The sequence below is a fragment of the Pristis pectinata genome, chromosome 35, assembly GCF_009764475.1.
Source record: "Pristis pectinata isolate sPriPec2 chromosome 35, sPriPec2.1.pri, whole genome shotgun sequence".
Lineage (NCBI taxonomy): Eukaryota > Metazoa > Chordata > Chondrichthyes > Rhinopristiformes > Pristidae > Pristis > Pristis pectinata.
In genome coordinates, this window is record NC_067439.1 from 10,224,214 (window position 1) to 10,241,519 (window position 17,306).

Below are 17,306 nucleotides of genomic sequence, written 5' to 3' on the forward strand. Positions count from 1 at the left end.
AACGAATTCCACAGATTCACCACCCTCTGGCTGAAGAAATTCCTCCTCATCTGAGTTTTAAAGGGATGTCCCTTTATTCTGAGGCTGTGCCCTCAGATCCAAGACTTTCCTACTGATGGAAACATCTTCTCCACGTCCACTCTATCCAGGCCTTTGAGCATTCAGTAGGTTTCAATGAGATCCCCCCTCATCCTTCCAAGCTCCATTGAGTACAGGGCCAGAGACATCAAACGCTCCTTCACTGTATCTTGATACATGTGACAATAATAAACCAATTACCAATTAGAGGGTTGTAAATTTTTGGAGTCTACTCCAGGATTCTGGAATGCCAGTCACTGTTTATATCTTTGGACACTTTGAGGATCAGTCAGGACAGAGGTTTGAGGACATAAATGATCTTGGTTAATAAGTGTGAGGAGCTAATTACGTATATTCACCGGGGCCCCTTTGTGTGGCGTAAGGTTTGGTACTGGGCAGTACACTAACTGAGGCCTTCCCCTAACCATGGTTTTAACCATAGAACCATAGAACCATACAGCACAAAACAGGCCCTTCGGCCCACTGTGTCGTGCCGTCCATCAGACCACCCTCACACTACCTAACCCCTTCCTCCTGCCTATCCCTCTATCTCACGTTCCTCCATATGCCTATCCAACAAGCTCTTGAACCTGTTCAATGTATCTGCCTCCACCACCACCCCAGGCAGTGCATTCCATGCACCAACCACTCTCTGGGTGAAAAACCTCCCTCTGACATCTCCCCTGAACCTCCCACCCATAACCTTAAAGCCATGACCTCTCGTCTTGAGCATTGGTGCCCTGGGAAGGAGGCGCTAACTGTCTACTCTATCTATTCCTCTCAATATTTTATATACCTCTATCATGTCTCCTCTCATCCTCCTCCTTTCCAGTGAATAAAGCCCTAGCACCTTAAGCCTCTCCTCATATTCAATACTCTCCAATCCAGGCAGCATCCTGGTAAATCCCCTCTGCACCCTCTCCAATGCCTCCACATCCTTCCTATAATGAGGCGACCAGAACTGAACACAGTACTCTAAGTGTGGCCTAACTAGAGTTTTGTAAAGCTGCATCATAACCTCGCGGCTCTTAAACTCAATCCCGCGATTTATGAAAGCCAACATCTCATTGGCCTTCTTAACTGCTCTTTCCACCTGTGAGGCAACTTTCAATGAACTGTGAATATGAACCCCCAGATCCCTCTGCTCCTCCACACTGCCAAGTACCTTGCCGTTTACCCTGTACTCTGCCCTGGAGTTTGTCCTTCCAAAGTGTAACACCTCACACTTCTCCGGATTGAACTCCATCTGCCACTTGTCAGCCCAGCTCTGCATCCTATCAATATCCCTCTGTAAGCTCCGACAGCCCTCCACACTATCCACAACACCGCCTATCTTAGTGTCGTCCGCAAACTTACTAACCCAGCCCTCCACCCCCTCATCTAAGTCATCTATAAATATCACAAAAAGTAGAGGTCCCAGAACCGATCCCTGCGGGACACCACTAGTCACTGCCTTCCAATCCGAGGGCACTCCTTCCACCACAACCCTCTGCTTTCTACATGCAAGCCAATTCCTAATCCACACAGCCAAGCTTCCTTGGATCCCTCGGCCTCTGACCTTCTGAAGAAGCCTACCATGAGGAACCTTATCAAATGCCTTACTAAAATCCATGTAAACCACATCCACCACACTGCCCTCATCAATATTCCTCGTCACCTCCTCAAAGAACTCTATCAGGCTTGTGAGGCAAGATCTTCCCTTCACAAAGCCATGCTGGCTGTCCCTAATCAGTCCATGATTCTCAAGGTGTTCATAAATCCTATCCCTTAGAATCCTTTGAGGGAGCCTCCTTATCCCGCTGTGAAACTGTAAACAGGCGTGGTGTTCTTGGGAGGAGTCCAACACTCATCCTGAAACCTAAAGCACTGATCAATGGTGAGCACATGGGGCTCGCTGTGAGCAGCAGCCATTAAAGAGAAGTTGTGTCACAGCTGGAACTCCCCCTGTTGATTCATCCTGTAAGTGGCTGGGTGCTGGGTAGCAGATGTGGTCATGGAGAGCAGAACTGAGCCGCTGAATTGTTCAGTTAGGAATGATTAGGTCGGGTTGGGAATTCTGTTTTGTCGGAACCTGACGGAGGGAGGGAGTGGGATGTAGTTCACAGTGGTAAGACGGGTCACTGATGGTGACACTGTACCCCAAGATAGGTACCTAGTGCACAGGGGCCCATGTACACCTTGCAGGGTTACACTCTCTCTCTTTCTCTCTCTCTCTCTCTCTCTCTCTCTCTCTCTCTCTCTCTCTCTCTCTCGCTCTCTCTCTCTCACACTCTCATACATGCATTCTCTCACGTGCACACCCTCTCTCTCTCCCTCTCTCTCTCTCACACACACATACCCACATACTATAGGACACACACTTTCTTACACACTCTCGCACACACGTATTCACTTACAGATACTCTCTCACACACTAACAAACACACACACACCCTCTCTCTCGCACACACACACACTCTCTCTTGCGCACACACACACTCCCTCCTTTGCACACACGCTCGAACATACACACACTCCTACTGGTGCACATACACAAATGCACATGCACATACACATGGGAACATACTCAAGCATGTCTACATGCCTGTGTGCATGCACACACAGGCATATACACATGTCCACACTCACACACACACAAAGTGGTACAAACACGTGTGTGCACATCGTTGCAGATACCATACTGACATCAGTTTACATGCACACACACACACGTCCCACCAGTGAAGCTGACGGCCCACGTACTTCTCTCAGCCCACCCGTGTAATGGAGAAACTGAATGTCCTGCTGAACCCTGACGTCTTTGTTCTGGCGGATTGGGTGACAGGATGTTGTGCTCCCACCTCTGCCAACCGCTGACCAGACCCTCTACCTTCTGGTCAGTGTGCTGACTGCAGTTGGAGATCAGATTCCCCGACACTGAGCAGGCTGGGCTTCCCCACACCGGAAACCAGGGGAGATTTCTCAGCCTTCATCTTCCAAGATCTGCTTGGCTGGGGATTTCCTTGCTTCTCGCTGAAAGTCCTGATGGGGCTTCCCGTGTGAAGAGGGGGGCAGGCGTTCAGCTTGCCCACACCAACCCATCTGTGGTGGCTGCCTGTCCTTGAACCACTAACAGTGGCTGTCCACAGAGTCTTCACCTGACCCTCCACCAGGAGGCAGGGGGAGGTGGATTACACTGCAGAATGGGCAGCTTTACTTTCAGATTGTGACAACTTCCCACGGCAAGGACAGAACAGGTTGGATACAGAGTGACGCTCCCTCTACACTGTCCCGTCACTCATTCCCAGGGCAGGGACAGCACAGGTTAGTTACAGAGTGATGTTCCCTCTACACTGTCCCGTCACATAGTCTTCTAATACATTTAGAGGGCGTGCATTTAAGGTGAGGGGGGTAAGTTCAAAGGAGATGTGCAGGGCAAGTTGTTTTTTACACAGAGAGTGGTCGGTGCCAGGAATGTGCTGCCAGGGGTGGTGGTGGAGGTAGATACTACGGAGAGGTTTAAAAGGCTCTCAGATAGGTGCATGAATGTGCAGAGAATGGAGGGATATGGACGTTGCGTCAGCAGAAGGGATTAGGTTAGTTAGGTGAAAAACACGACGATGCTGGAGGAACTCAGCAGGCCAGGCAGCATCCGTGGAGAAAAACAGGTGGTCAACTTTTCGGGCCAGGACCCTTCCTCAGGACTGAAGATAGGAAAAGGGGCTTATTGGGCTTCCTCTTTTCCTATCTTGAGTCCTGAAGAAGGGTCCTGACCCGAAACGTTGACCGCCTGCTTTTCTCCACGGATGCTGCCTGGCCTGCTGAGTTCCTCCAGCATCATTGTGTTTTTCATCTCGATTTCAGCATCTGCAGTCCTTTATTTCTCTAGGTTAGTTAGCTGTTTAATCATTAGTTTAGTTAGTTCAGCACAACATCGTGGGGTGAAGGGCCTGTTCCTGTGCTGTACTGTTCTATGCATTGCTGTAGACGTAATTCTTCTGCGCACTGTCCCATCACACACTCCCAGGGCAGAGACAGCCTGTAGTAGATACAGAGTGAAGCTCCTTCTACACTGTCCTGTAACACATTCCCAAGGCAGGGATAGCCCAGGTAAAGCCTCCACTCATATGATTGGACCCAAATTTAGCTGGGCATCTCCTCCTTTTCCAGGGTAATCCTTTTTTTTTCTTCTTGTTTCCTTTTCCAAAGGACATTAATTCAGTGATTACAGAATCACATTTACACTGCTCCACGATTCACACTATTTACAGTTTCAAATTATAACATGGTCATCACGATCCAGAATGCAGTCGAGCCCCTGAGGCACCCACCGGTCCCTGGAATCCCCCACTGTACCTGTGGATACAATGCTCCTTCTCCAGGGACACACGGGCACAGACATAACCCCGGAAAAGGGGGCAGGCAATCAGCTGGGGCAGAACTCCCAACTGCCCACCGCCGGGACCCGTGAATGGCCACCTTGGCCAGGTCCAGGGGCAGACACCTGGGTGCCGGACATCCAGTGGTATCGTGTGCTGACAACTGGCACTCCATTGGGTCTGACTGGGCATCCATACCACCTCAGACACAGGCCAGTATCCCTAATTACCTCTCCCAGCTGTGCACCCCATTACACCAAGGCCACTCCACATGAGGGATAAAAGCTGAAAATTAACACGGAGTTACCGTTTTGAAATTAATTTGCTCTTTGGGCTGGGATAAAGGTTTATTGTCCAGTGAGCCTGTATCCTGTCAGTAATGATTGGGACCAGAATAGTGCACTGCTGGTGAGTGATCAGTGTTCCTGATTAGTTTAATGTAACAAAAGTGCAGTAATGATGTATCGAGGAACATCGAGCCCTGTGTTTGCCCATCTTTTTCACACAAACTCACACACTCACATTCTCATGCACTCTCCCACGCACACTCACACACACTCTCATGCACTCTCACACACACTCTCACACACACACACACACTCACGCATACTCTCACACACCCTCACACACACACACTCACACACACACTCACTCTCTCATGCACTCACAAAAACATACACGCTCACTCTCTCATGCACCATCACACACTCACACTCTCACGCACTCTCACACACACGTTTTATCTCACACACACTCACACACTCTCACGCACTCACACACACACTCTCTCAGATACACACTCACACTCAGACACAGTCTCTCACACACACACACACACTCTCTCTCTCTCACACACACACACACACACACACACACACACACACACACACACACACACACACACACACTGATATCTGGAACGCGCTGCCAGAGGATGTGGTAGAATCCGATACAATTACTACGTTTGGGGAATTGATACAGACACTTTGATAGGCAAAGCATGGAAGGATATGGTCCTATTGTGGGGATCAGTGTAGGTGGGCAAAAGGCCGGCATGGACATGGTGGGCCGAAGGGCCTGCTCCTGTGCTGCACTACTCTGTGTGCATAAACATATAAAACTAACCATGTTGCCACCTCTCTCCTCCCCTCCACAGGTCCTGAGTTTGTACAATATGCACAACCCCGGAGCGTCTGCATCACCTTGCTGTGTCCCCAAGCTCCTCGAGCCCCTGACCATCCTCTACTACGTTGGACGGCAGGCCAAGGTGGAGCAGTTGTCCAATATGGTTGTGAAGTCATGCAAGTGCAGTTGAGGCCCAGTGATGGCCCAGTGCTGGCAGAGTCTTGAGTCATAAACAAAAGCAACTCAAAGGCCTCCTGACGGGTTATATCTGAACGGATAAAATCAGCACGTGGTAACTGTGAGAAAGTGGAGCTTTTCTTCATTTGTCCTTGTTTGGAGACTGGGAAAGATCATCTACTCATTCCCAGTAGAGACTCTGAACCCGTCCGACTCGCATCTGTATAGCTTTAGCCCACAGAGTGCCAGCTCCGATGCATATCTGAAGGCTAATTTTAGTGTTTTTAATATTTTTTTAAATGACAGAGATTCCTATAATTTATAAATTGAGAACTGTATTTGAACTGGTTTATTCCGGAGCCTGTCTAACATAGTCCCATGAGTTTGACACATTCCACCCCAAAGTGTTTCTCTCCTGAGCCTTAAAAGCCCCTATTGACTCACTGACTAAGAGTCTCAGAGAAATCTTCAACACTTTATCAATGCCTGGAGAGTCCCATTGAATTCCTGCAATGCTTCATACTGAAACGATTTTCCTAAGTGTGAAAACTACGAGCTTCTGATTGGGGATCAGGAGTTTGTGCAGCTGATGGATCGTTCTGCGGGATAACAGGACCAGGCCTGATTTCCCCTTCACAGCCATTCAGGCGATCAGCTCTAAAGGTAAAACAGACTTCCACTCGAGGAATAAATGCACCAAACATCTGCTTGTATGTGATAATAGAGCCACATCACACATACAGATATTGCATTGACATTTCGAAAGAAGGTTTATAGATCTAATAACACAACTGAACATAGTTTGGGCTTGAAGTTGAATCAAGGCCCTTTTCCTTCCCAACCTAGTTGGGTCGTTACTATATATTTCATTGGAATTCCTGGGCCTTTAATTGCAACAGGGCCCAAACTATACTGAGATGTAAAATGCTGGCATTTCTTGCTAAACTAATGTGGATCTACTAAATTAATTGAGGTGGCATGGTGGTGCTATAGGAAGGGTGTGATTAAGCTAGAGAGGGTGCAGAAAAGGTTTACAAGGATGTTGCCGGGACTGGAGGGCTTGAGTTATAAGGAGGGACTGGATAGGCCGGGACTGTTTTCCCTGGAGTGAAGGAGGCTGAGGGGTGACCTTATAGAGGTTTATAAGATCATGAGGGGCAGAGATAACCACAGTCTTTTTCCCAGGGTAGTGGAGTCTAAAACTGGAGGGCTAAGGTTCAAGGTGAGAGGGGAATAATTTAAAAGGGATCTGAGGGGCAGGTTTTTCACCCAGAGAGTGGTTGGTGCATGGAATGCCCTGCCTGGGGTGGTGGTGGAGGCTGATACGTTGGTCAAGTTCAAGAGGTTGTTAGATAAGCATATGGAGGAATTTAAGATAGAAGGATATGTGGGAGGAAGGGGTTAGATAGTCTTCGGAGTGGTTTGAAGGTTGGCACAACATGGAGGGCCGAAGGGCCTGTGAGACCTGGGTTCGATCCTGACCTCGGGCACTGCCTGTGTGGAGTTTGCACATTCTCCCTGTGACACAGGGATGTGGGTTTCCACCCCCACCACCCCCCCCCCCCCCCCCCACCCTGGGTGCTCTGGTTCCCTCCCACACCCAAAGATGTGCAGGTCGGGAAGTTAATTGGCCGCTGTAGATTGTCCCTCCTGTTTAAGTGGGTGGTTGATGATCAGAGCAGACTTGTTGGGCCGAAGGGCCTGTTTCTGTGCTGTGTAACTCTATGAACGTTCTGCCATGGTCCTCTGTGGGAGAAGAGGTCGGGCCAAGAAGTTGCTGAGGATGTTCTGAGCAGGGGGGGAAGGTTAAATTGGCACACGGCCCACTTGCGCACAATCTTAATCTTCCCCCTGCCTGCAAGGCTCTATGTGTCCAGGAAATGTTAATGGCATGATTGAGCAAAGGTTGAGTGGGCCTGATGTAGGCTGTAGGTCAGGTGATAATGGTAACTGCCTGAAGGCTCAGATCCACCGTGCAGCCACCTGTGGGTTCTGGAATGCTACAACCTTGACTTGTCCCAGAGGAAGGTGGAAGGTCCTATTTCCTGCTTTCTGCCTCCATTCCCCAGCCTCGACGCACAAACAGCAGCCACTCCTGCGATGCCCAACGAACTGTCTGTGCGTTTAACAGAGCAAAGCCCAGGGACTGCAGAGACGTTCACACCGGGCCTGGCCTCATTTGATGGTTGAAAGTGTAGCTTTCAGTGATGCAGTGATGGACAGGGGAACCAGGACGGCACAGTGGCACAGCCAGTAAAGCCGCTGCCTTGTAGCTCTAACGACCCAGGTTCGATCCTGACCTCAGGCACTGTCTGTGTAGAGCTTGCACGTTCTCCCTGTGACTGCGTGGGTTTCCCCCAGGTGCTCTGGTTTCCTCCCACATTCCAAAGACGTGCGGGTTGGGAGGTTGATTGGCCACTGTAGATGGTCCTTGCAACTACGGGGGTTTCCCCAGGGTGCTCCAGTTCCCTCCCACATCCCAACGAGCTGCTGGTGGACCAAGCGGCTGCTGTAAATTACCCTTAATGTAACTGGGTGGCAGGGGAACCAGGGTTGAGTTAATGAGTCTGTGAGAGAGAATAGAACATGGAACATAGAACAGTACAGCACAGGACAGGCCCTTCGGCCCACCATGTTGTGCCGACATAGCTAATCCCTCCCACCTACAGAATACCCATATCCCTCTATTTTCCTCTCATTCATGTGCCCATCCAAGCCCCTCTTAAATGCCCCCAATGAATTTGCCTCCACCACCCTATCAGGCAATGCGTTCCAGGCATCCACCACTCTCTGAGTAAAAAACGTACCCCTCGCGTCTCTTCTGAACCTACCCCCCTCACCTTAAGTGCATACCCTCTGGTATTGGATGTCTCAATAATGGGAAAAAGATATTGCTTGTCCACCCTGTCTATGCCCCTCATAATTTTATACACTTCCAACAGATCACCCGTCAGCCTCCCCTGCTCCAGAGAAAAGAGCCCAAGTTTGTCCAGCCTCCTGATAGCACATGCCCTCTAACCCAGGCAGCGTCCGGGTGAACCTCTTCTGCACCCTCTCTAAAGCCTCGACATCCTTCCTATAGTGAGGTGACCAGAATTGCACGCAATGCTCTGAACATGGCCTAACCAGAGTTCCATAGAGATGCAATAGGTTGCAGGGAAACAAATGGGGAGATGGTGGGATTGTTTTGAAGGCTGGTACAGACTTAAATAGGCCGAATGTCTTCCTTCTATAACAAAGAGATGGAACTTCTCCTCCAGCTACAAGCCATTGCAAATGTCCTCACCTTCACTGCCCTTCCAGAGGGTGAACTCCCAGCTCTTGATTTTTGTCCAAAGCATCCAGAGGGCATCCCACTGGTCTAAAGTTCCCCGAGCTTGGGTGATGGACAGAAGGTGTGTTGGACCAGGCCCAGGATGGTTCCTGACCACCAGAGATCTCCGCAGCAAGATGGCATCTTGCTGGCAGCCATTTCCCTTCCTCAGTCCGATTAGGTGCAGCGGAACGGGAAAATGTTAGACCAGAGGTTATTCCAACACTGCTCAGCATCTCCCTCGAAGTGAGGGCCTTTCAGCCTTCTGAGGGTCCTCAATCAGAGGGGTGGGGGTGATCAGGAGATCTGACCACAGCACCGTCCACCCCTCAGCCCTTGGAATCTTTGTTAGTCACCCGGCAACAGGGGACGGAACCAGCTGATGCCCCTCACTGAGGGGGCGCCTGACACCAGTGGGTATCAAGAGCCCTGGTATTGAGAGCTGGCAGTTTGTCCTTTGGGAGGGCAGGGAAAGGGAGAGAGAGTCATGGAGTAATACAGCATGGAAACAGGCCCTTCGGCCCAACTTATCCATGCCCACCAAGGTCCCATTTGACGCTGACAGGAGTGACTGGAGATGCTGGAATCTGGAGGAACACACAGTCTGCTGGAGGAACTCAGCAGGTCAGGCAGCATCTGTGGAGGGAGGTGGACAGTCAATGTTCTGAGTTGAGATCTTCATCTGGACTGGGAGGTGATACCGTTTGGACATTAGCCAGTTGGAAGTCATGTTGATTTGTAAATAGGGAAGGTGTTCTGCCTATTAACTCCTTCCAGCCCCCTCCCCAGAGCCTCTCCTTATTTCCCTCAGCTTTAACCCGCCGAGAGATCTCAGCCCCTCCCATTCTTGCTTGTTTTTGACTTTAATCACCAGTTCCAAAGCCCCCATCTCTGGAATTCCTGCTCCCATTGCCCACTGACTATCTCTCTTCCCTTAAGCTGCTTCCCAAACCTGCCTCCTTGACCAAACCTTTGGTTATCCGTTCAAATCTCACCCTGCGTGCAGCCCAGAGTTTTAAACAACAAAGCTCCCGTGGCATTTTTTTATGTCATCGGTGCTATGTAAATGCAAGTTGTTATTGTTGAGTGACACCACTGGTTGCTGAAAGAGACGATGTTGTGGGATTGCAGGATTTCTTCTGGGGATGGGATACACCCACCATGACAGTCCAGATGTGGATTCAACTCCTGAACTAATGAAGCGACAAGTGTGAGAGAGGGGAAAGTTGTAGAGCTGCAGGAAAATAAGGGAAGGGTGTGATGGGATTGCTCTGCTGGGAGCTGGCATCGACACGATGGGCTGAACGGCCTTCTGTGTCGCGATTAAGTCAGGTCTTGCTTGCTGAGATCCAGTCTCAGACCCCTCTGCAATGAAACTCACTGCTTCTTTAAGAGGCCCCTTAACATCCATCTCACTGACTGAGCCTTTGATCATCTGTCCAAACCTTGCCTCTGAGGAGTGGGGTGTGGTGTTGTTCTTTGGCGAGGCCTCTACATCTAGGATTCTGAGAGCAAGAGGACCCTTAAGTATCAAGGCCAGTCGCTCAATAAACACACCGTTCAGGGACACTGTGTCAGGAGCAGGGATTAGCCACCGTGTAATTACTGGAGACGTAGGAGACTGCAGATGCTGGAATCTGGAGCAGCTGATAACCTGCTGGAGGAACTCAGCGGGTCGAGCAGCATCTGTGGGGGGAGAGGAATTGTCGGCGTTTCGGATCAAAACCCTGCATCAATTCCTGCTCGACCCACTGAGTTCCTCCAGCACATTCTTTGTGGCTCTTGTAGTTACTTCTGACTGTCCTCCAGCAGTTTTTAGGAGTTCAGTCTTTGGCCCAAAAATCAGGGTGGTACTGTGGAGCAGGGGGTAAAGCCGCCGCCTCAGTGCCAGAGACCCGGGTTCGATCCCGACCTCCGGCACTGTCTGTGTGGGGTTTGCACTTTCTCCCTGTGACCGCGTGGGTTTCCTCCCACATCCCAAAGACGTGAGGGTCGGGTTAATTGCCTCAAGTGTGTAAGTGAGTGGCAGTTGATGGGGAGAATAAAATGGGATCAGTGTAAATGGGTGTTTGATGGGGAGTGTGGACTCATTGCGGGGGTCACTGGGCCTTTCCCTGTGCTGTATGATTCCATGATTCACATCTGGAAGTACTTGGTCAATAGCACTGATGTGTCAGATTCATAACGTGACAAGGGTTAACTTTCCGAATATCCCACGCTGGGGCCTTGTCGGAACGTCGGCTCTCTCATGTTCCATGGGATACAATAGTGCAGTAGTGCATCCGTCCTTCATGTCGCCAGGACCCTACAGCTTGGACATCTTCTCCTCTGCTGGGAGAGCTCACTCCCTGTGTCCGTGGCTCAATCCGCACACAGTATTGACCGCAAGGAGAAACAAGAGGAAACCTCACTCTCCTGTACCTGACAGCGCTGGGCGTTGTTAGGTCAGACCCTCCCTATTGGGTGTCTCGCACTTCACTGGAGTGAAGTTCTAGTTATTTTAGAATTGCACTATAACATTTTGGACATGATGTAATATTTTGAAATGAGGATAATCTGAGACTATATGTAACGGTGTACAGGTTTCTTGGGTGGTGGAGTGCATGTCTGCGTGCGTGCGTGCGTGCGTGTGTGTGTGTGTGTGTGTGTGTCTTTCTCACAGTACTTTGAAACATAGGAACAGGAGAAAGTCCTCAGTCCCTCAGCTGTTCTGCCGACCACTAGGAGTAGCACTGATCTACAACATTTGTTCACACACCTTTGGCCCACAGAAGTATATCAATCTCTGATTTACAACCAACAATTGCACAGTAAAAGGGGGTGATTTATGATATTGCGTGCCAAGAGTAAGCCAAAGGCAAAATATTGTATCAATAATACATTGATAGGCTCCCCAATGAAGTGTGTTTTCAGTTGTGTAAAAGGTGAGATTCCAGGAGCTCCACGTAAATATGTTTGAATTTCCTTTTTTATGCTACTGAACCGTAAAATACTGTTTCACAATGAAATGGCAAACATTCTCCCTGGTTCCTTGGCTGCTGGGTAACCAATCTCTGGTCTCTATTATGTGTTGATTCAGTATTATCAAAGGTGATGTTGTCTGGTTAAAATGCACCCTCCACCCCTCCATGTTTTGATTATTTCAAATGTATCGAATCACATTTGTAAATAAATTACCAAATTTTACAAAGCTCTCTGGAATGTCTGTGCCTTGATCTGCCTGCCAGAAGTTGTACATGGTCTTGGAGTCATAGAGTTGAATAGCAAGGAAAATAATCTCTCAGCTCCTTGGATGGATATGGCGCAATCTGCTCAGCTTTTTCCCACAGGAATCAACTTCACGCCACGAATCAACCCAGTGAACCTTCTCAGAGCTGCCTCCAATGCAAGAACATCCCTCCTTAAATACGGAGACCCAAACTGTATACAGTGCTTCTCACAGAGGGCAGGAATCTCTGGAGTTCTCTCCCCTGTAGAGGTGTGGAGGCTTTGAACACTGGAGGTGTTTAAAGAGGTGGTAGATACATTTTTGAAAGATTGAGGAATTTAGGCCCTGTGGAACTGGGACAGAAGAGGAGTTGAGAGCCAGGGGAGATCAGCCATGATCATATTGAATAGCAGGACTGGCTTGAGGGGCCGAGTGGCCTACTCCTGCTCTTGTATTCTTGCCATAGAGTTACACAGCACAGAGGCCCTTCAGCCCAACTCATCCATGCCGATCAAGTTACCTTCCTGATCTAGTCCCATTTGCCTGCATCTGGCCCTTATCCCTCTAAACCTTTCCTATCCATGTACTTAAGATAAGATACCTTTATTAGTCACATGTACATTGAAACACACAGTGAAGTACATCTTTTTGCATTGTGTTCTGGGGGCAGCCCGCAAGTGTCACCACGCTTCCGGCGCCAACATAGCATGCCCACAACTTCCTAACCTGTACGTCTTTGGAATGCGGGAGGAAACCGGAGCACCCGGAGGAAACCCACACAGACACGGGGAGAACGTACAAACTCCTTACAGACAGTGGCGGGAATTGAACCCAGGTCGCTGGCGCTGTAAAGTGTTACGCTAACCGCTACACTACCGTGCCTGCCCTGTCCAAATGTTTTTTTAAACAATGTAATTACACCCACACCTACCACTTCCTCTGGCAGCTCGTTCCACATACCCACCACCCTGTGCCTGAAAAACTTGCCCCTCAGGTCCCCTTTAAATCTTTCCCCTCTCACCTTAAACCTGTGCCCTCTAGTTTTAGACTCCCCTCTACCTTGGAAAAGGACTGTGGCCATCCACATTATCGATGCCCCCATGATTTTATAAACCTCTATAAGGTCACCCCTCAGCCTCCTTCGCTCCAGGGAAAATAGTTCCAGCCCTTCGATTTCTCTCATAACTCAAACCTTCCAGTCCTGGCAACATCCTTGGGAATCTTTTCTGCACCCTCTCTGGCTTAATCACATCCTTCCTGTGGTGTGGTGACCAGAACTGCACACGCTACTCCAGGTGTGGTCTCACCGATGTCCTTTACAGGTGTAACTTGATGTCCCAACTCTATTTTTTAACTTTTCCAAAGGAAATTCATTCAGTGATTACAGCATCACATTATTACAATATTACAGTGCTCCACAATCCACAATATTCACAGCTTCAAATTATAACACAGAGTTGTCTATCCAGAGCCCACTCGAGCCCCTGTGGTGTCCAGCGGTCACGGAAATCCCCCATTGTACCTGTGGATACCGTGTGCTCCTTCTCCAGGGACACACACGGGCACGGATGTAACCCCAGAAGAGGGGGCAGGCAATCGGCTTGAGCAAACACCCCAACTCTTTGTACTCGATGCCCCATCCGATGAAGGCAAGCCAGCCATACGTATGCCATTGTGTCCTGCAGTGTTAAAAACTCCCTTTAAAGTTTGTAGCATGACTTCCCGTTGAAGAAGGGAGATCCGTTAATGTCCTGGCGTGGTTCATGGGCACACCACCTGCTCCGAGGATTGTCAGTGCAAGGAAGTTCATGGTCTGCATCTCAGATTTGGGGCATCCTCTTGCTCTCTGCTTTGTTGCCCGTCAGCATCAGGGGTGAGATTTCCGGAGTGGGGGGTGGTGACAGAATGGGGATTGGGATCTGAATGCTCTTTCTCCACTCTATAATCTGGTTGTAATCACATCGCTGATTGTGGGAGCTTGCTGTGCATAAACAAGTTGCCTGTATTCCTGCACACGGAGGCCTTGCATCAATGGCGGAAGGAGTGCGCCACCTTACAGACTGCCCACTCACCCTCCCTGTGGGGACGTCCTGCCCCATCTGCAGAAGAGTCTTGTGGGTCCCACACTGGGTCCATCTGCCACCCGAGGACCCACAGAATCAGCACCAGAACAGGAGTAGGCCACTCAGCCCCTCAACCCTGTCCTGCCATTCAATAGGCCTGATCTACACTGGCCTCAACCCCTCTTCTGTGCCAGTTCCCCATAACCCTCGATCTTTCTAAAATGTATCTATCTCCACTTTACAAACGAAAGATCCAGTTTCCATTGGCCTCTGGGGTGGAGAATTGCAGAGGTTCACCACTCTGTGGGAAGAAATTTCTGCGTACCTCAATTTTAAATGGCCAGCCCCCTATTTTTGTAACTACATACCCTCTGCAAGACTCTCCCACTAGTGGAAACATTTCAACACCTACCCTGTCAAGCCCCCTCAATATCTTATGTCTCAATAAGATCAGCCCTCATCCTCCTCACCAAGGAACACAGACCCACCCTGCTTAGCCTCTCTTGATAGGACAACCCACTTATCCCAAGAATAAGCCTGGTGAGCCTCCATTGGGCTGTCTCCAATGCTTGAGTAAGGGGACCAGAACTGTGAACAGTACTCCAGCTACAGCCTCACCAACACCCTGTACAACTGTAACAAGGCCTCCCTATTGCTAAACTCCAACCTGTTTGCAACTAAAACCACAGTGTCATGTTGGAAGTAAGTTATCCTTGAACTTGGGGGATTGTAAAAAGAGGAGCAGAAATTTCCTGCAGGTAAAGTCTTTCATTTGAGGTGAAATGCCCCGTGTGGTTTGGGGGCAGCTTAAAGTGTTCCATTGATGTGAATTTCTGTTTTTAATTAGTCCAGTTCAATTCCTTACATTTCTGAAACTTGTTCCCATTCTTTCCAGACTCCGCTCTTATACATCTGTTGGATAAACATCGGGCTAAGAGAGACTTTTTAGAACTTAGAAGAATCTCTGTCTATGGAGATGGAGCAGGAAACTTGGAGATGAGGCTCAGATCAGAATCAACTGAGATCTTATAGAGTGCTGGGGCAGACTGCTCCTGATTCATCATCACCAAAGGGAGACCAAAGCATTTTCTGTGAGGCCGTGTAATATGTCTTCAAATGCATCGAGGCTTTGCAAATATGAGTCCAAAGATTTACGAGAGAGCACACAGTTTGGGTCTTTATCCCTTGGCGCAAACAGGATGTCTATGGGAGGAGAAATGGCAGATGGAGTTTGATCCAGACAAGTGTGAAGTGTTACACTTTGGGAATCAAATGTAAAGGGAGACTACCCCCAGTTAATGGCAGGAGCCTTAACAGAGTTGATGTAAGGAAGGATCTTGGGTTCCAAGTCCATAGCTCCCTGAAAGTGGCTGCACAGGTTGATAGGTTGGTGAAGAAAGTCTATGGCATGCTTGCCTTTATTAGTTGAGGCATTGAGTTCAAGAATCAGGAAGTTATGTTGCAGCTATATAAAACTCTGGTTAGGCCGCATCTGGATTATTGCATTCAATTCTGGTCGCCCCATTACAGGAAGGACGTGGAGGCTCTGGAGAGGGTGCAGAAGAGGTTCACCAGGATGCTACCTGGATTAGAGGGCAGGTGCTATAAGGAGAGATTGGACAAGCTAGGGTTGTTTTCTCTGGAGCGGTGGAGGCTGAGAGGAGACCTGATAGAGGTTTATAAGATTATGAGAGGCATAGATAGAGTAGACAGCCGGTATCTTTGTCCCAGGGTGGAAGTGTCTAATACCAGAGGGCGTGCGTTAAGGTGGGAAGGGGTAAGTTCAAAAGAGATGTGTAGGGCAAGTTTTTTACCCAGAGAGTGGTGGGTGTCTGGAATGTGCTGCCAGAGGTGGTGGTAGAGGCAGATGCAATAGAGGTGTTTAAGAGGCTCTTAGATGTGGTGGGATATGGACCATGTTCAGGCAGAACGGATTAGTGTAATTAGACAATAAATTTGGCACATTATCGTGGGCTGAAGAGCCTGTGCTGTACTGTTCTATGGTCTATGAAAACTGTAGCGTTGGTTGAGAAGCAGACACACCGAGTGACCTTACGATCTAGCAGGATTGCAGTGTAAACACACATGGGTGCAGAGACTCCCGTTAGAAACTGAATGGATGAGAACTGTTGAGGTTACCGTGACAAGCCCTCTCTTTCGATGATGTGGGATGCTGAGGACGCTGGGAGAACTCAAATTAAAATGGAGGTGAGGAGGAATTTGGATGCAGATGCTGGAGTCGGCTGCTGCAGGAACTCGGCGGGTCAGGCAGCATCTGTGGAGGAAAGTGGACAGTCGACGTTTCAGGTTGAGACCCTTCATCTGGACTGGAAGATAGAGGGGAAGTGGTCAGTGTAACGAGGTGAGGGGAAGAGCTGGCAGGTGATAGGTGGATCCAGGTGAGGAGGGGTGATGGGCGGATGGAGGAGGGGAGGGTGGGGACAGCGAGAGGTGGAGGTGACAGAGGGCTACAGATGGTGGGAATCTGATAGGAGGGGAAGGTGGAGCCTGGAACCGAGGGAGGGAGGTGGGGAGGGCAGATGGGGACCAGTGAGGGAGGGGACCCAGAGGGAGGAGTGTGTGGGTGACGGGCAGATATGGGAGAGGAAAGAAACAGGGTGATGGGGGCTGGGGTGGGTGTGAGAGGAACCAGTTAGATCAGGAGGAGAGAGAAAAGGGACAGAGGGGGAGCAGGTTACTGAAAGTTGGAGAATTCAATGTCCATGCCGTCAGGGTGTAGACTCCCCAGGGGGAATGTGAGGGGCCGTTCCTCTAGTTTGTGTTTAGCCTCATCCTGGCAGTGGAGGAGGCCGAGGACAGACGGGTCGGTGTGGGGATGGGGAGGGGAATTAAAATGGCTGACAACCAGGAGCTCCAGAAACTCAAGGCGGATGAAGCAAAGCAGTTGCCTCGTCCGTGCTTGGTCTTGCCGATGTAGAGGAGGCCACATCGGGAGGTTAGGGGAGCTGCAGGTGAATGCCTGC

The 17,306-nt window shown here is 49.6% G+C and overlaps 1 protein-coding gene across 1 annotated transcript in view; it reads left to right on the forward strand.

Moving 5' to 3' along the window:
• The window catches only part of LOC127586254 (transforming growth factor beta-1 proprotein-like), a 52,931-nt gene extending 40,705 nt beyond the window's left edge, over positions 1 to 12,226 (forward strand). Inside the window, exon 7 of the mRNA XM_052044057.1 lies at positions 5,593 to 12,226. Within this exon, the coding sequence (XP_051900017.1) occupies positions 5,593 to 5,751 (159 nt within the window). The 3' untranslated portion in view covers positions 5,752 to 12,226. The remainder of the gene's footprint in view (positions 1 to 5,592) is intronic.
• Positions 12,227 to 17,306: the final 5,080 nt, after the last annotated feature.